We start from the raw sequence: 20,578 nt of genomic DNA, 5'->3' as shown, positions 1-20,578 counted from the left end.
GTCCGCTGTATTCTAGTCTTTGTATGAAACATTATAATAGATGTACATTTATTTATAATATGTACGACAATTACAATAGAGTACCTGGTTTTCAAAGTTAAAAAACAAAAAGTGACTGTAGCAATCAAAATATTTGATTTGATATAAAATCATTAAAATATTGTTAGTTATATTAGGTGTAAGTACAGTGTACACCTGGACACACATTATAAATGACACTTAAAGTTATATGTGCCGTATTTTTCATAGTCACGAATCAAGAAGAGCTTTTAATATGTTATTCAACTCCAAAAGTTACCAACATTTTGAGAATTACAATACTTTCAATGCATAGGTTTTAATTTTACAAGTACAAAAAGGACTGAAAATGATTTTTGGCAGTACGGCCAAAAATCATTATATTAACATCTTCAGTGTAATGAAATGAGTGCATACGGTCAGACCATGAAGCCATCTTGGTGTCCACAATTTCATTGCACATTTTTGCAGTATAATTAGTAATTGTAAAGTGGTTTCTGAAGGTATATTTCCATCTAAACATGTATATAAAGCCATAAAAAAACAAGAATTTCACAGTGCATAACCAATGTGTTCTAACTAACGTTTTTAAGGCATTATATATGATTGTCTGTCCATTTTACCGCTTTATTCATTAAAACTTATGGTTTTAAATAGATAATTGAAGAAAAAAAAACATGTCCAAATTTTCTATCAGTTACGGCACATATAACTTTAATGAACAGTGTTGTTTTTGATTGACAGATGGTTTAGTCAATCACACTCGACTATACAGTGTAAAATACAATGTGACAAAAGTCAGTTTTACAACAAAAGAAGATTAAACACAATATTACATGTGTTATAAATCAAAACACCAACAAGCTACGAGACTGTTATAGTGTGACACATTAAAAAGACCACATTTAATCACTGCCGGGCACTGTATGTTTTGTTTTTTTCTCATTTCTTTATTTTATTTGTTTCTTTTATAATAATGATAATTGAAAACACAGTTTGGCAACCAGTTCTGAAAACTACTCTATACTATTTGAACTATCTTTTTCATATTCTTAATCTCTTTACCATTTCACTAATTATAATCATGCAACAAAACACTTATCATGGTATATTTGATGTCACCTAGAATTACCTGTTCAGTAAATCCCAGTTATCCTTTTTTTGTTTAAAGTTACTACGAGATGGATAGTTGTAAAGATCAACCAGTTTCGGGAAGAAGTGCTTCACAATCTCTGCGACTTGAACTGCAACATAACATCAGGAACAAATAGCCATGATAACATATCTATACTGGGCTGTAACTTTAAGCCTGTTTTACTGGGCCGTCATATTCAGTCAAGCTGTTTCACTGGGCCGTAATATTCAAGCTGTTTTACTGGGCAGTAACTTTCAGTGTTTTACTGGGCTATAACATTCAGGTTGTTTTACTGGGCAGTAACATTCAGGCTGTTTTACTGGGCAGTAACATTCAGGCTGTTTTACTGGGCAGTAACATTCAGGCTGTTTTACTGGGCTGTAACATTCAGGCTGTTTTACTGGGCTGTAACATTCAGGCTGTTTTACTGGGCTGTAACATTCAGGCTGTTTTACTGGGCTGTAACATTCAGGCTGTTTTACTGGGCTGTAACATTCAGGCTGTTTTACTGGGCTGTAACATTCAGGTTGTTTTACTGGGCTGTAACATTCAGACTGTTTTACTGGGCTGTAACATTCAGGCTGTTTTACTGGGCTGTAACATTCAGGCTGTTTTACTGGGCTGTAACATTCAGGCTGTTTTACTGGGCTGTAACATTCAGGCTGTTTTACTGGGCTGTAACATTCAGGCTGTTTTACTGGGCTGTAACATTCAGGTTGTTTTACTGGGCTGTAACATTCAGGTTGTTTTACTGGGCTGTAACATTCAGACAGTTTTTTACTGGGCTGTAACATTCAGGCTGTTTTTACTGGGCTGTAACATTCAGGCTGTTTTACTGGGCTGTAACATTCAGGTTGTTTTACTGGGCTGTAACATTCAGGTTGTTTTACTGGGCTGTAACATTCAGGCTGTTTTACTGGGCTGTAACATTCAGGTTGTTTTACTGGGCTGTAACATTCAGGCTGTTTTACTGGGCTGTAACATTCAGGCTGTTTTACTGGGCTGTAACATTCAGGCTGTTTTACTGGGCTGTAACATTCAGGCTGTTTTACTGGGCTGTAACATTCAGGCTGTTTTACTGGGCTGTAACATTCAGGCTGTTTTACTGGGCTGTAACATTCAGGCTGTTTTACTGGGCTGTAACATTCAGGCTGTTTTACTGGGCTGTAAACATTCAGGCTGTTTTACTGGGCTGTAACATAGGTTGTTTTTACTGGCCTGTAACATTCAGGCTGTTTTACTGGGCTGTAACATTCAGGCTGTTTTACTGGGCAGTAACATTCAGGCTGTTTTTACTGGGCTGTAACATTCAGGTGTGTTTTACTGGGCTGTAACATTCAGGCTGTTTTACTGGGCTGTAACATTCAGGCTGTTTTACTGGGCTGTAACATTCAGTGTTTTTACTGGGCTGTAACATTCAGGTTGTTTTACTGGGCTGTAACATTCAGGTTGTTTTACTGGGCTGTAACATTCAGGCTGTTTTACTGGGCTGTAACATTCAGACTGTTTTACTGGGCTGTAACATTCAGACTGTTTTACTGGGCTGTAACATTCAGGCTGTTTTACTGGGCTGTAACATTCAGGCTGTTTTACTGGGCTGTAACATTCAGGCTGTTTTACTGGGCTGTAACATTCAGGCTGTTTTACTGGGCTGTAACATTCAGGCTGTTTTACTGGGCTGTAACATTCAGGCTGTTTTACTGGGCTGTAACATTCAGGTTGTTTTACTGGGCTGTAACATTCAGGCTGTTTTACTGGGCTGTAACATTCAGGTTGTTTTACTGGGCTGTAACATTCAGGCTGTTTTACTGGGCAGTAACATTCAGGCTGTTTTACTGGGCTGTAACATTCAGGTTGTTTTACTGGGCTGTAACATTCAGGTTGTTTTACTGGGCTGTAACATTCAGACTGTTTTACTGGGCTGTAACATTCAGGTTGTTTTACTGGGCTGTAACATTCAGGCTGTTTTACTGGGCTGTAACATTCAGGCTGTTTTACTGGGCTGTAACATTCAGGTTGTTTTACTGGGCTGTAACATTCAGACTGTTTTACTGGGCTGTAACATTCAGGTTGTTTTACTGGGCTGTAACATTCAGGCTGTTTTACTGGGCTGTAACATTCAGGCTGTTTTACTGGGCTGTAACATTCAGGCTGTTTTACTGGGCTGTAACATTCAGACTGTTGTTTTACTGGGCTGTAACATTCAGGCTGTTTTACTGGGCTGTAACATTCAGGCTGTTTTACTGGGCTGTAACATTCAGGCTGTTTTACTGGGCTGTAACATTCAGGTTGTTTTACTGGGCTGTAACATTCAGACTGTTTTTACTGGGCTGTAACATTCAGGCTGTTTTACTGGGCTGTAACATTCAGGCTGTTTTACTGGGCTGTAACATTCAGGTTGTTTTACTGGGCTGTAACATTCAGGTTGTTTTACTGGGCTGTAACATTCAGGCTGTTTTACTGGGCTGTAACATTCAGGCTGTTTTACTGGGCTGTAACATTCAGGCTGTTTTACTGGGCTGTAACATTCAGGTTGTTTTACTGGGCTGTAACATTCAGACTGTTTTACTGGGCTGTAACATTCAGGCTGTTTTACTGGGCTGTAACATTCAGGCTGTTTTACTGGGCTGTAACATTCAGGCTGTTTTACTGGGCTGTAACATTCAGGCTGTTTTACTGGGCTGTAACATTCAGGCTGTTTTACTGGGCTGTAACATTCAGGCTGTTTTACTGGGCTGTAACATTCAGGTTGTTTTACTGGGCTGTAACATTCAGGCTGTTTTACTGGGCTGTAACATTCAGACTGTTTTACTGGGCTGTAACATTCAGGCTGTTTTACTGGGCTGTAACATTCAGGACTGTTTTTACTGGGCTGTAACATTCAGGCTGTTTTACTGGGCTGTAACATTCAGGCTTGTTTTACTGGGCTGTAACATTCAGACTGTTTTACTGGGCTGTAACATTCAGGCTGTTTTACTGGGCTGTAACATTCAGGTTGTTTTACTGGGCTGTACTGGGCTGTAACATTCAGACTGTTTTACTGGGCTGTAACATTCAGGCTGTTTTACTGGGCTGTAACATTCAGACTGTTTTACTGGGCTGTTTCAGGCTGTTTTACTGGGCTGTAACATTCAGGCTGTTTTACTGGGCAGTAACATTCAGGCTGTTTTACTGGGCAGTAACATTCAGGCTGTTTTACTGGGCTGTAACATTCAGGTTGTTTTACTGGGCAGTAACATTCAGACTGTTTTACTGGGCTGTAACATTCAGGTTGTTTTACTGGGCAGTAACATTCAGGCTGTTTTACTGGGCTGTAACATTCAGGTGTTTTACTGTTTTTTTACTGGGCTGTAACATTCAGGCTGTTTTTACTGGGCTGTAACATTCAGGTTGTTTACTGGGCTGTAACATTCAGACTGTTTTACTGGGCTGTAACATTCAGGCTGTTTTACTGAGGCTGTTACAATTCAGACTGTGTTTTTAGTCTGGAGGACCCAGTAACTTTCAGTGTTTTTTACTGGAGCTGTAACATTCAGGTTCTGTTTTACTGGGCTGTAACATTGAAGCCCAAGGATTATGGCCCTCATATTCCACTTGTGAGCCGCCTGGATTTAGATTCCCATGTCGAGCCCTGGCTTCTGGCCTCTCAAAATGTTAGTCTCCTGGGTTGTAGACTCTTCCTACTGTGAGTCCCCTCGATTAAGCCTCTCCCACTGCTGAGTCCTGGATTAAACTTCCTATGTGAGACCTGGCAATGGCCTCTTTCACTGTAAGTCCCTGGAGTTAAAGCATCTCCCACTGTGAGTCCCTGGATTTAGCCTCTCCGCTGCTGTGAGCCCCTGTAATTTAGGATCCCTCTAGGCCTCTCTCCCACTGTGAGCCCCTGGATTTTAGTCTCTTCATTCCACTGTGAGCCCCTGGATTTAGTCTCTTCCACTGTGAAGCCCTCGATTTTAGTCTCTTTCCAATTGTGAGCCCCTGATTTTAAGCTGGCCTCATCCCCCACTTAGGATGCCCCTGGATGTCGCCTCTCCTCCTATCGTGAAGCCCTGATTTTGCCCTCTTCCAATGTGAGCCCCCTGGATTTTAGGCCTCTCTCCGCCACTGTGAGACCTCCTTGGCTTATTATGGCCTGCCTCTCCAAAATGTGAGCCTCTTGGCTTTGGCCTCTATCTCTCACTGTGAGGTCCCTCGGATAAAGCATCTCCCACTGTGAGTCCCTGGATTAAAAACCTCGTCCCACTAGTGAAAGAGACCCTGGAAATTGGCCATCTGCCCACTGTACAGCTCCCTGGATTAAACCTCTCCCCCTGTGAGCCCTGGAGTTTGGCCTCACCCACTGTGGACGCCCAAGGATTTGGGCCTCTTTCAACTGTGAGGCTCATGGATTAAAGCCTCTCCGCACTGTGAGCCCCTGGATTTAGGGCCTCCTTCCACTGTGAGACCCTGGATTTTGTATCCTGGATCTCCCGTGTGTCTGTGAGACCCCATGGACTAACATTCAGGCCTTTTCCCACTGTGGGGCCCTTGGATTAAATGCCTCTTCCCACTGTGAGCCCCCGGCTTTGGCCTTCTCCCATTTTGTATTTCCCATGAAGCCCTGTATTTGGCCTCTCGACACTGTGAAACCCTAGATAAAGCCATTCCCACTAGTTTTATCCCTACTAATTCACTGGGAGGTTAACATTCAAAACATTCAGGCTGTTTACTGGGCTGTAAACATTCAGGGCTGTTTTACTGGGCTGTAACATAGACTGTTTAACTGGGCTGTAACATTCAGACTGTTTTTACTGGGCAGTAACTTTCAGACTGTTTTACTGGGCTGTTAACAATTCAGGCTGTTTTATACTGGGCTGTAACATATCAGCGCTGTTTTACTGGACTGTAACATTCAGACTGTTTTACTGGGCAGTAACATTCAGAACAGACAACTGTTTTTACTGGGCTGTAACATTCAGGTTGTTTTACTAACAGGGCTATAACATTCAGCTGTTTTAACTGGGCAGTAACATTCAGACTGTATTTATACTGGGCAGTAACATTCAGACACGATTGTTTTACTGGGCTGTGTAACATTCAGGTTGTTTTGCTGGGCAGTAACATTCAGACTGTTTTACTGGGCTAGTAACATTCAGGCTGTTTTATTGAGGCTTTTAAACATTCAGGTTGTTTTAACTGGGCTGTAACATTCAGACTGTTTATTTTTTTTACTGGGCTGTAACATTCAGGCTGTTTTACTGGGCTGTAACATTCAGACTGTTTTTAACTGGGCTGTAACATTCAGGTTGTTTTTACTGGGCAGTAACATTCAGGCTGTTTTATTGAGCTGTAACATTCAGACTGTATGTGCAGCCCTGGGCTTTGGCCTCTCCCACTGTGAGCCCCTGGATTTTGTTCTCTTCCTCTTGACCCCTGGATTTGGCACTTTCCACTGTGAGCCCCAGGATTGGCCTATACACTGTCAGACTCTAGATTTGGGCCTTTCCCACTGTTGAGCCACAGGAATTGCCTCACCCACCTGTGAGCTCCTAGATTAAGCTCTCTCTCTCTTGAGCCCCTGATTTTGACCCCTGTGAGCCCATTGATTTGGGGCTCATCCCTCGGTGAACTCCTAGATAAGCCTTTCCCACTCGTGACCCCTGGATTTGGCCGTCTCGCCACTGTGGAACTCCTTGATAAGATTTTCCCACTTTGTGACCCCTAATATTTGGTCCTCTCCCACTGTGAACTCATAGTAGATAAGACTTTCCCTCACTGAGGCACCCTGGATTTGACCCTCCTCCCACTGTAACTCCTAGAATAAGCCTTTCCCACTGTTATCCCCGTAACATTCAGACTGTTTTACTGGGCATGATAACATTCAGGTCTGTTTTACTGGGCAGTAAACATTCAGACTGTTTTACTGGGCAGTGTAACATTCAGCCTGTTTTACTGGGCTGTAACATTCAGACTGTTTTACTGGGCAGTAACTTTTAGTGTTTTACTGTTTTACTCTGGGCTGTAAAACATTCAGGCTGTTTTACTGGGTCTGTAACATTCAGGCTGTTTTTACTGGCTGTAACATTCAGACGACTGTTTTTACTGGGCTGTAAACATTCAGTGCCTGTTTTACTGGGCTGTAACATTCAGGTTGTTTTTTACTGGGCTGTAACATTCAGGTTGTTGTTTTACTGGGCTGTAACATTCAGACTGTTTTACTGGGCTGTAACATTCAGACTGTTTTACTGGGCTGTAACATTCAGGTTGTTTTTACTGGGCTGTAACATTCAGGCTGTTTTACTAGGCTGTAATCATTCAGGTTGTTTTAACTGGGCTGTAACATTCAGGCTGTTTTACTGGGCAGTAACATTCAGGCTGTTTTACTGGGCTGAAGTAACATTCAGACTGTTTTACTGGGCTGTAACATTCAGCCTGTTTTACTGGGCTGTAACATTCAGGTTGTTTTAATGACTGGGCTGTAACATTTCAGGCTGTTTTACTGGGCTGTAACATTCAGGCTGTTTTACTGGGCTGTAACATTCCAGACTGTTTTACTGGGCTGTAACATTCAGCCTGTTTCAGCCTTTTTACTGGGTGACTGTAACATTCAGGTTGTTTTAACTGGGCTGTAACATTCAGGTTGTTTTACTGGGCTGTAGTATTTCAGGTTGTTTTACTGGGCTTTAACATTCAGGGCTGTTTTTACTGGGCTGTAACATTCAGGTTGTTTTTACTGGGCTGTAAACATTCAGGAACTGTTTTAAACTGGGCTGTAACATTCAGCCTGTTTTACTGGGGCTGTAACATTCAGGCTGTTTTAACTGGGCTGTAACATTCAGGCTGTTTTACTGGGCAGTAACATTCAGACTGTTTTACCAAGCTGTAACTTTCAGTGTTTTACTGGATTTGGCCTCTCCCAATGTGAGCCCCTGGATTTGGCCTCTCCCCTCTGTGAGCCCCTGGATTTGGCCTTTCCCACTGTGAGTCAGCCCCAGTGATTTGGCCTCTCTCCCACTGTGAGCTCCCTAGATAAAGCCTCTCCTCACTTCCTGAGCCCCTGGACTTTTGGTGCCCCTCCCCCACTGTGAGCCCATTGATTTGGGCTCTCCTTCCTGTGAACTGTCCTAGATAAGCCTTTCCCACTTGAGCCCCAGGATTTGGCCTCTCCCACTGTGAACTCCTAGATAAGAAACTTTCCCACTGTGAGCCCCTGGATTTGGCCTCCTCCCACTGTGAACTCCTAGATAAGACTTGGATAACTGTGACCCCTGGATTTGACCTCTCCCACTGTGAACGATCCTAAGGATAAGACCCCACTGTGATATATTGGCCTCTCCCACTGTGAACTCCTAGATAAGACTTTCCCACTGTGAGCCCCTGGATTTTTGACCTCTCCCACTGTGAACTCCTAGATAAGACTTTCCCACTGTGAGCCCCTATATTTGGCCTCTCCCACTGTGAACTCCTAGATAAGCCTTTCCCACTGTGAGCCCCTGGATTTGGCCTCTCCACTGTGAACTCTCTAGATAAGAAGCCTTTCCCACTGTGAGCCCCCTGGATTTGGCCTCTCCCACTGTGAACTCCTAGATAAGACTTTCCATCTGTGAGCCCCAATTGATTTGGCCTCTCCCACTGTGAACTCCTAGATAAGACTTTTCCCACTGTGAGCCCCTGGATTTGGCCTCTCCCACTGTGAACTCGTAGAGAAGCCTTTCCCACTGTGAGCCCCTGGATTTGGCCTCTCCCACTGTGAACTTCCTATATTAGCCTTTCCCACTGTGAGCCCCCTGGATTTTGGCCTCTCCCACTGTGAACTCCTAGATAAGACTTTCCCACTGTGAGCCCCTATATTTGGACCTCAGGTAGAAAAATGTCAATTACAGACGTACAGACAAAAAGCGAATAGATCATTATCAGACTTCATCTCAGATGAGGTAAAAATGTGAAAGTAACTAGTTGATGATGATAATATTTTTACGCTTATTTTTTAGAGTAAGATGAATTAAAATGTTAGTTATAAATACTTTCAACATATGAGTGTTCAGGTCAACTCACAGCAAAACATCATATAAAAATATAAAGATCAAATGCATTAGTGAATTATGTCAATGTGAGCACGAATTTTTACACAAATTAAACTTAGAGTACCTGTTTAACAAATACCAATTTTTCAATTTTTCCTTGAAATGAACTTGTAGAACTTAAATTGTGCAATTCGACACGATTCGTGGAAAATTAATGCTTTATGATCTCTGCCAAACACACTAAAATGGAAAAAAAGGAAGCTTACAGTAACTGTTTGCAAGAAACGCATTTACAATTACATTTTTTTCTAATCTATATGGCAAGTTTAGGATTTTATAACCAGATGTCTCCTACAAAGAATACCATGTTGGTGTCACATCTTTATGCCATCATTGTTGGAAGATTTGAACAAATACCTGTTGATATTGTTCACAAATTATCTTCTGCGACAATAAAATTTGTGAAACTATTAACATTATTAGTAACAGCAACCTTTGTTTTTTGACTTGTTGACACCAAATTCAATTCCAAGCTGTATTTTCTCATATGCTTCCATTTGTGTAAAGTTAGATCAAAATCCATCCTTTTGTTTCTGAAGTAAAGCATCTGGAAACCATTTAATCTGGACAAGAAGAACGGACGGAACGGACAGACGGACAGAAGACGGACAGACAGACAGACCAGACATACAGACAGACAGACAGACAGACAGACAGACAACTTATGACGGCAATGACATAAAGCTCACCGTCCAGGTGACCTAACAAATACAACCATTTCTGTAGTCTATAAAACAACAATACAACCATTCCTGTATCTATATAACAACAATACAACCAATTCCTGTACTCTATAAAAACAACAATACAACCATTTCCTGTAGTCTATAAAACAACAATACAACCATTCCTGTAGTCTATTAAAACAACAATACAACCGATTCCTGTAGTCTATAAAACAACAATACAACCATTCCTGTACTCTATAAAACAACAATACAACCATTCCTGTAGTCTATAAAACAACAATACAACCATTCCTGTACTATAAAAAACAACAATACAACCATTCCATGTACTCTATAAAAAACAACAATACAACCATTCCTGTATGTCTATAAAACAACAATACAACCATTCCTGTACTCTATAAAAACAACAATACAACCATTCCTGTGTAGTCTATAAAACAACAATACAACCATTCTGTTGTCTATTAAAACAACAATACAACCATTCCTGTACTCTAATAAAACAACAAACACAACCATTTCTGTTTGTCTATAAAAACCACAATACAACCATTTCTGTTGTCTATCAAAACAACAATACAACCAATACTGGACCTATGTTACCAATACCCAGGTTCTATTTGGGGGACTGGACCATCGTTACCAATACCCAGGTTCTATTTGGGGGACTGGACCTACGTTACCAATACCCAGGTTCTATTTGGGGGACTGGACCAACGTTACCAAAATAACCAGGTTCTATTTTGGGGTACTGACCTATGTCACCAATAACCCAGGTTTGCTATTTGGGGGACTGTAACCTATGTTACCAATAACCTCAGGGTTCTATTTTGGGGGACTGAACCAATGTTTTACCAATACCAGGTTCTATTTGGGGTACTGGACCTATGTCACCAATACCCAGGTTCTATTTGGGGGACTGAACCTATGTTACCAATAACCAGGTTCTATTTGGGGGACTGAACCAATGTTACCAATACCCAGGGTTCTATTTGTCGGGTACTGGACCTATGTCACCAATACCCAGGTTCTATTTGGGGTACTGGACCTATGTCACCAATACCCAGGTTCTATTTGGGGTAACTGGACCTATGTCACCAATACCCAGGTTCTATTATATTAATATGGATATTAGTGGTCCTGGACCTACGTTACCAATACCCAGGTCCTATTTGGGGGACTGGACCTACGTGTACCAATACCTAGGTTCTATTTGGGAGACTGGACCTATGTCACCAATAACCCAGGTTCTATTTGGGGAGACTGGCCCAACGTTACCAACCCAGATTTTATTTGGGGTACTGGAATATGTCACCAAACCTAGGTTCTATTTGGGGACTGGACCTACGTTACCAATACCCAGGTTCTATTTGGGGGACTGAACCAACGTTACTAATACCCAGGTTCTATTTGGGGGACTGAACTTTCGTCACCAATACCCTGGTTCTATTTTGGGGACCTGGACCTACGTACCTAGCTTCTATTTGGGGGACTGGACCTACGTCACCAATTACGCAGGTTCTATTTGGGGGACTGAACCAACTATGTAACCAATATCCAGGTTCATATTTGGGGGAATGAACCTACGTAACCAATACCAAGGTTCTATTTTGGGGACTGAACCAAAATGTAACCGATACCCAGGTTCTACTTGGGGTACTGAACCAACGTTACCAATACCCAGGTTCTATTTGCGAGGACTGAATCTACTTTACTAATACCCAGGTTCTTTTGGGGGACTGAACCAAGGTTACCAATACCAAGGTTCTATTTGGGGGACTGAACCAACGTTACCAATACCCAGTTTCTTTTTTAACTTCTCTGTGTCAGAGAAAAAAAAAGTCACTTTGAATTGCATGGAAAATGCAGAGTGCATAACAATACAAAAGTAAAAGCAAGGACACTTACATTATTAATATCAAGCTTAAACTTTCTACAAGTTAACCTGACAATAAAAATAGCAATTTGAAGAACTCTGTAAAAAAGGCCTACCAACAAAAAAAGATTACCTTGTATAACTTATAAGTAAAAAAAAATGTACTGATTAATTCCCTTGTAACTAATTAAGTAACGTTAATATTTACCATACATAACATTATAGCTATTCATAAACAAGGATTTTCTTAGCAAATTACCAGTAGGCCCTAGGCTAACATGACAGGAATCCGAACTCACCTCCGTCAGAAAAGTCCTCTCGTAATATTTTTCTTCATTGCCCTGGATAAAGGTATTTGATCTACCCATTGGTATAAATCTGCGAGTGCCTCGTCGCTCAGCTCCATCATTTTTAATACAAATGAAGAAAGGAATGCCGTAAGTACCAAGCAAGCTGTCCGAAACGCCTCAAACGTATATTTTGCGATTACATTTCGCCAGTTAGAAATAAATATTGTGCATTTAAAGAACACTTAACATTTGTGAGTGAACACCGATCTTAATCCACTTTCTCCTATTGATACATCAAGTGTTGCCGACATGCTGGACGATTGAGCTAAGGTTTTGCTACGCCAGTTCGGTTTGTTTTCGTAGGTAACGAATAACTTCCGGTATTAGCGATCCCATCATGCACCTTAATATCGGGGGAGTTTCCCGCTTCCGTACAAAATTCCCTGTACCAGGAATTCTGTTCATCACCGATTTATCGACAATAAAACAAACTACAAAATAATTGTGTTACAGTTAGATTTGAAATTCAATTTTACAAAATTGTATCAAATCTCAACCACAGATTTTCTTTACTTTTCTCATTCGGATGATTTCTGTGGAATATGAATTTAAGGGTCAAAAGCCTCATAAGAGCGCAGCTATTACATGGTAAATATTGTTGTAACCTCAGAACGAGATTAAAAAACTTGTAGTCCGATCATTGATTTTTAAAATTAAAAGCATTAAAAGATTGCTATAAATGGACTGTCATAATACAGGCGGAAATAAAACTGGGAATCTATGGTCAACATCCTATTCGCCATGTATCAAAAAAAAAAAAAAGCGCGGGAAATGTGCCGTCATCTTTGGCACCAAGCTTCCCTGACGTCACGGCTGACGGTGCGCTTGACAACACACAGACAGTATATTATTTGACTAGTACATTTATTGTATCGTTCGTAACATTGTGTAGTTATCTTAACTACTTACAGTAATTTCAAAGTGTATCCTGGTGATACATTTTGTCGTTAGAAAAAAATTTCAAACCTCGTCGTGCTATTAACGAGAATTAAAACATGGCTGCCTGCATGGAGGCGCGAGACTTTTCCCGCGGGACACGATTTCAAAGTCCAAGGGGTACTGGAATGTATGGGACCTTATGCTTACAAACATGTTATGGTTAGTAGAGCTTCGCTCTACGCGGCCTTCGGCCCGCGCAGAGAGCTGCGCTCTTATAACGTTACATGTACATATATTACATCAGAAACAAAGTGATGACTTTTACTCTCTGCAGGGAGTCACCACGGAGGCCCTACAGTAAAGACTACACAACACAAAACAGAAGGTCCTATTATTTATTTACATAATATCTATAACATTTATACTGGTATCATAAATAATACAAGTGAACCATTGGATAGGGTGAAGTCCACCACTGACTTCACCTTCACCAGGGGCCTCTCACCCTGGGTGAAGTATCACCAAGTTCATGGGTGGACTTCACCCAAGAACGCTGGTGGAACTCACCCTTTGTAGCTGGGCTTGGCATGCTGGCCACTACCACTACACTGTTAGCTCTCTCTAACACCAACTTGAGGTCTACTACAGCTCTGCCTGTCTACCTTGGGTGCCTGACCTCTCATGCACATGCTTGACCCCTCGAGAGGCAATCAGCATGACACAGGTAAGCCAGTCACCACAGGGACAGAGCAGTGCTGTACAGACGACTATTTTAGGAGAAACACGTGTAGTAAACAAACTTATACAAAGCAATAAACACAATTAACAAAAACAATTAAGAATAGTAATTAAGCATTTAAAGTTATGGTGAGACAAGTATTTGTTACAATAGGAGATTTCAAAAAGATGGCGATGACGTCACACAAAGGTACATCCGGGCGCTCAAAGGTACAACTCTTATATCTGTACACATAAACATTGTGGGAACACAGCCGCTTGCGATGTTTGTTTACATTTTATTGTAATAAATTAGTACGCCAATCCGAGAACTATTGCGTTATTTACATTTCAAAAAGTGTAAATAAAAATATTTTACAATAATATACAAATTTAAACATATAGTATTCATATATTTTTACTCTGTTTATACTCCATTTTCGACCGCTTCGAGAAAACACGGTCGCCATTACGTATAAACATTGACAGATATATTGCAAATATCAACTTGAAATTACAAATTAAATTCAAAGTTCCCTCAAAATATAATTATAAGCAATTACTGTTTTCGAAGTGTTTCTTGATAAAACACTTTACGATGTGTGATTAGTGCAAAATTAAACATTTGCTCTCGTAGATTACCCCAAGCTCACGGCAGCCATTACAGTACAGCCGAGAACCCGAATTTCGTCCATTTTCAGTGTCATTAAATTACGTATTCTGGTTATTTTTTTGTCATCAATTTGGGGATTTAGTTTATAACATACAAATGAATCAGTTTTGTAGGTTCTTTTTATCATATTTTTAAACAAAACTTTAAGTATTTAGAATTCTCGAAGCCGTGCGCAATATGTATCCTGGTCAGCATTTACAGTACTACGATCTGTAATTTATATCAATTTAAATGAAGTCTCTAATATGTATTCCACTTATCTAAAAAGTAATACCACTTCAGTTTGAGACTTAACACAGCAGTCCATGGCATAAAAGCGGCTGATAATGAAATATTTAAAATGAAATAATACAGCATGAAAAACTGAACGATTTCCACCATTAACTTATTTTACGAGATCGGCAGCCCATACGTGTACGTGTAAAACAGCAGGAGGGGTAGTTTAATTACTATTCGTAATTTTGTTATGATACAAGAGGTATTCCATTAAAACAACATGTACATATTAAATAACGAATATATATCTTAAACAAGTACTTTTTGAGATAAAAGTGTTGATAATTATTAATATGATTTATTTCCCCAACAATGCTGTGGCCTGCGGTGATCTAACAGCGACGAAGCCATGGATCCACGAGCGGGCCGTGGTCTGGTCAGCTGGTTCAACGTTTTGTTTATATCATATCGTATTGAGTGAACATGTTTTTTCATGTATAAAAACAGAAACATTATACATTGAAATAGATCATCTTTTCATAAACACCTTTTCACAACCTGAATTTATACGTATGAACAAAATCGGATAGGCCTACGTGTGATGGCCCGGCAGCGCTTCGATAGGTGGCTTCGACACTAAAATTTAGCAATAAACAAATGAAAATATAAAAATGTCAACATCCGTAACCTCTGAAACAATAAGAAACCATTTCAAAATCAGAATTTGCAAGTATGAAAGCGTAAACTTTTGACAAAGTATCTATTTTGAAGCAGGGATGTACGTATCTGTTATTGTTTTTATCAGTCACCATACTGTGTTTGTACCTTTGAGAACCCGGATGTTAATTTATTCTGTGACGTCACGCCATCTTTTCTGAAATCTCCTATATATACATAACGAGATTGGCAACTCCGCCATTTTTTACGATCGGCAGATGTACCTCTCGGTCTGTATGTGGTTAGGGGTTTTTAGATAAACTTTTAAATAGTTAAATAGAGCAGAATAACTTTGAAATATTATAAAAGTTCAGTAATTTTCAGATGGTTTGAGGACGATTTTGGAAAGAAAAAATAATATTTAAATTTTTAACTTATATATTAATAAAACAAAATGCACTTCCGGTTTTGAATGTCTGATTTTCGAAAAACCAGGTAAAATTGCCGATTTTCATGCTTTCAAAAAACATATTAAATAACATCAATTGGACAAACTGGTCACATCAAACCATGCTATAATGTTTAAAGTTGTATTTCTGGGTCGCTTTAATATTTGATATTTAAACATGGACATGTAACTTAATGATTAAGCTCCCCAAAACCATATGTCAGCCTGTAAGAGAGCCGAAATCTAGGAATCATATATTCCTGGTTTTGAATAAAACGCCTTCAATCACCGCCATGTTCAGTATCTTCGGGTTTTGTCGGAATTCCAAATCGTATCACGTGACTGACGTCCACTCGCCCTGCACGTGGTGATCAAGGTAACTAGCGTAAGCGCACATGTGTTTGTTTACGTTTTCCTTCTGGCTAATATGAGCAAATCGTGCTGGTACATGTATACAATATGTATTCCGAATTTGCATATTACAGAGTTATCTGCACTTGCGGGTAGGTATTGATTGTGACATCATGTGTTTGCGAGCATAACGTCATACGTTTCGGAGAAAACAACGTGAATTGCGCTCACAAAATAATGACGTAACAATCGATACCTACTCGCAAGGGAGCTAACTCTGTAATATGCAAAGACGGAATATATGTCCACAGAGCGAGTATTTGAACCATCCAATTCACGTATTGACGTAATTCAATATTGTGTGTATCAAATATTGTAATGAGCGAGAATTATTTTTTTTGTAAATCCAGTTTGCTGAGGTCGACCACATGTTTTGTTTATGAAAAAATTGTTGACATTTTCTCTTGGTTTTACAACTCTCGTGTTACTTCGAGATTGTCGCGACGACGTTCGGAAGAGTTCCGCCAATATTAGGCTAAACGTTGTAAGACAAATCACAACACAAACGCAGACTGTACGTCATCAAGGCGAGCGTAATATAAGGAACCAATTCCGGATAATGCGGATCCGGAATTTACTAACAATATACTGGCGCTACCGCTTTTTTCTTTCAAAGAGAGAACATCAATTATAGTAAATACTTTTAAACATGAGCACACTCATTGGGTAGACTGCCCTCGTGCGTGTAAGGGGATTATTCTGCCCCGGTTATTTTCACAAAAAATACACACTTAACATATTCAAAAGATCATTAGAGTTCAAAGTTACATCCGATAATTGGACAAGGAAAAGTTATTACAAAGCTACCTATTTGGCACTTAGAAAAATAAGAAACAATTAAAAGGCGTTGGAAAAACATTACTGGTACATGGTCACTAGTCACTCCATAACTATCACGTTCAATCAAAAAGGTTCACTTATTAATCAGTCACATAGTCATCCAGATACTTGGAACGTTGGATTTCCCGGCGAGGCCTGTTGGTTACGATCGGGGTTGTGAAAGTGTCTTGTCCATCGTTAAGGGTCGACTGAGGGTTGAATTCATGCGCTGGTATCTCCGATATGACGCTAGGAATTTCGGGTAGTGGTTGTGGAGTTTCTAGCGGTTGCTCATTTTCGCGAAATGTCATCGGTCTGTTTCCAATACTAGTTGGCAATGTTTCATTACACGAGTCCGACTCGTCCTCATCGTTGAGTACAGAATTGTCAGACGCGAGAGTTTCTCTTTCCGTTCTTGTCGAAGTGGTGGAAGGAACCTTAAACAAGTCAGAATCCTTCACGCGGTATGACGATTTACGGAGTTGAGATCCTGCAAACTTACAAATGTTACGCCACTGACCGTCACAAGATACAACGATATATCTGTCCCTTCCGTAGAACTTATTACGGTCGTCGTTCACGTACACGATGTCTCCAACGCGACCTTGCGGAGGCGTAGGCAGACAGTTGGACGGTGATTTCGACTTCTCACTATAAGGATGGTTTGCGGTTTTGAGATCGTGTTGACGCGAAATCAATTGCTGGTCGTCAACTGGGATTTGATGGTGAGTGAACTGATCTCGTTGAGTCCACATTTCACGAGCAGACAACCCTCTGTTTCGAAAGCGCGTGTTCATCCGGGACACAGCGAGTCCTAAGAGGAGAGGTGTTACTGCTCTGCACGTAGGGTCTTGTCGTAGGATTTCGTCCTCCAATTCCTGGATCGCGCGTTCGGCAACAGGATTTTTGTTTGGGTTTTTGACACGGCCGATTTCAATCCTCAATCGGTGTTTAGACAAGTCCTTGTCGTTCACGAAAGCGGAAAACCCAGGCGCGCCATCTGTTCGAATAACGGAGAATGGGCCGTCTAACGGATGCATTTCCGAGCACAAGTAGATCAGACCGTCACGAAGAGATTCGCGTCGTTCGTTTTCCAATATTATCGCGGAGGTGAACGATGTGACGTACTCGCGAACCACGAGAATAAGTTGGCGTTCGCGTTTCATAACATCCGCCGCAAACATCAGACCGATTTTTGCTGGGGGGTCCCCAGTGCTTTGCACCCGAGTGTGACGCTGAATTTTGCTGAGTGACGCACTTTGATAACATCCGGATGTTGTTCGTTCAACTGCCTTGTCCATGTCGAGGGCGAAGAAATAGCGATGTACAACGGCTTTGAGTTGATGAGTTGACGGGTGGTCCAATTTGATATGGAGCGACGTCAGAAGACCTTCCAATACGTTGCGCGGAATGATTATTCGTTCACGCTGTGGTTCAAACGGGATATCTTTCTTCACAACCAAAAGTCCGTCTTGTGCAATTGAGGCAGATTGTAGATAACGTTTGACGTCCTTGATATTTGTGAGTTTTTTCGACGGCCGTGTCCCTTGTTTCAAGTAGGCATGTGTGCGACGCAGGTCAGAGCATTCACTCTGAATAGATATCCACGCAGGTCTGCTTATGTACGGCAGCTTCACCGAGTCGTTCAACACATCTTCTGTGGTAATGTGGCGTACCACAGAGCTTTCGGTGTACCGAATGAACGAACAAACTTGACAGTTGGGCTCTTCACACTCTGCGGCATTCCGGCTAGAAAAGTCCGACGGTAAGATAGCAGCACCGGCGACATGTCTGATAGAAATTTGATATCGACTAGCGGTAGCCAAAAATGTGGAGACACGCGGGCTAGCCGAGAACTCGCCCCTACACAGTTTTTTGTAAGCTTCCACACATGGTTTACTGTCTGTTAACACGCAAGCCGAAGCCGTAGACTGGATAATATAAGGGCTGAAGTGTTTTATAGCGGAAGCAATCGAAAGGGCTTCAATTTCACAGGGAATCCATAGACTCTGATTCTGTCGCAGTTTGGCACTGAAGAAGCAGGCAAGCAGTAGTTTATTACCGCGCGCGATGTACAAAGTCGCTCCCAGACCTTTACACTTGACTGCACCGTCGGTGACTATCCACAATTGGTCGTTTGATCGCGGTAATGTTATGGACTTGTTGGTGCTCAAAGCGGTCTGAGCTTTACGGAAAGACGATAACAGTTCATCGGACCATAATATTTTGTCTTTCGACTCCCTTCCAGCAGTAGCGCTATCGAGTGGCGATATTAAAGACGAACAGATTTTTTATGACGCCTGCGAGTACCTTATAGGCTCCAACGAAAGAACGCAGACCAGTGACTGTTGTCGGTGGTTCACACGAGGCGAGTGCGGCGATTCGGTGTGCCGATGCTCTGAGCGTTCCTTGACGCCAAATCCATCCGAGGATTGTGACTTCCTTTGGTGCAATTACGGTTTTGGTCGAGGAGAGATTCAAGCCAGACTTTTGTAAGGCATCCAGTAATCGACCGAAGTGTAACGTACCGGCGGGGGTTGTTACCAAGATATGCTTGGGTCCCTATTATGAATTACCAACTATACTACAGCAGCCAATATATACAGATAAGTTAGGTTACAACCAGCAACACTAGTCAATGTTCTATGTACAATACACGTTATCAATAAGCACAATACGACAGAGTACCTCTCTGAACTAAAGTACACTATGTGAAGGGAGACAACCCCTGTATGCTCATACAACCACTATAGGTACACAGGGCGCAACACACCTAGTGCTGATCACGGCCCTCTATAACACACACATACGGGACAAACGAGACTGATGCTACGACCCTAAGAGTACCGGACAGTATATATACGTACTAACACTACACACCGACCCAAACTGTGGTCACTACAACTCGGAGTCTGCTGACTGCGAGCGTGTCGCTAACACCAGTGTTGACGGTCCTACTCACGACCTACCTATGTCGTGAGTGTTCACGACTATCTACAGTAGTCGTGAGACGATGTTGCGAGTAACTCACGACCTATGTGCCTCAACGCACTTACTGAGGTTACAATATAATAGCTATGAACCACAATGCTCAGAACACGATAGCTACTTATATTAATGGAAGTCCCTGGCCACGACACCGATCAAGGCAATGCTTATTCAGCAACTTCTGTCTTTCAGTGCCGTTAACCAATAGATTATATGCAAGAGATCTTACCAAACGGACGACCAGTTCCCAGAATGAAATCACTCTCGTGTGCCGGCTGTATTTATACTCTGCGAGGGAAACAACGCCATCTATTGTTAATCAGGAAAACGAGTCACTAAAACGCTTTACTGATACCGTTCTTAATGAAGCACCTGATAGACATCGATCACCAAAACATTCGTACGGGGAAACACATAACATTACACATGCGACGCAAAGGTGAAGCCTACTTTCGCCACATTACCCACGCCTCCGAAAAACAAGCGACCTCGCTTGCAAACCAACATTCATTAAGCATGAAACCGGCAAACTATGTACAACTATTTACAACCGCCTTCACCACAACATGTACCTCCGATATGTATTTCCTGGACTGTGTTCGAGGAAACGGAAGTAAAGAACCCCTTGCTCATAAG

The 20,578-nt window shown here is 41.4% G+C and overlaps 1 protein-coding gene across 1 annotated transcript in view; it reads right to left on the bottom strand.

Annotated features, from left to right (window-relative positions):
* Positions 1–12,259, bottom strand: part of LOC138311493 (sperm flagellar protein 1-like) — a 40,242-nt gene extending 27,983 nt beyond the window's left edge. Inside the window, 3 exon segments of the mRNA XM_069252821.1 lie at positions 1,151–1,262; positions 12,084–12,099; positions 12,101–12,259. Of these exon segments, the coding sequence (XP_069108922.1) occupies positions 1,151–1,262; positions 12,084–12,099; positions 12,101–12,193 (221 nt within the window). The 5' untranslated portion in view covers positions 12,194–12,259.
* Positions 12,260–20,578: the final 8,319 nt, after the last annotated feature.

Source organism: Argopecten irradians, unplaced genomic scaffold (genome assembly GCF_041381155.1).
Source record: "Argopecten irradians isolate NY unplaced genomic scaffold, Ai_NY scaffold_0033, whole genome shotgun sequence".
Classification (NCBI taxonomy): Eukaryota; Metazoa; Mollusca; class Bivalvia; order Pectinida; family Pectinidae; genus Argopecten; species Argopecten irradians.
This window is presented reverse-complemented; position numbering and strand designations above follow the sequence as displayed.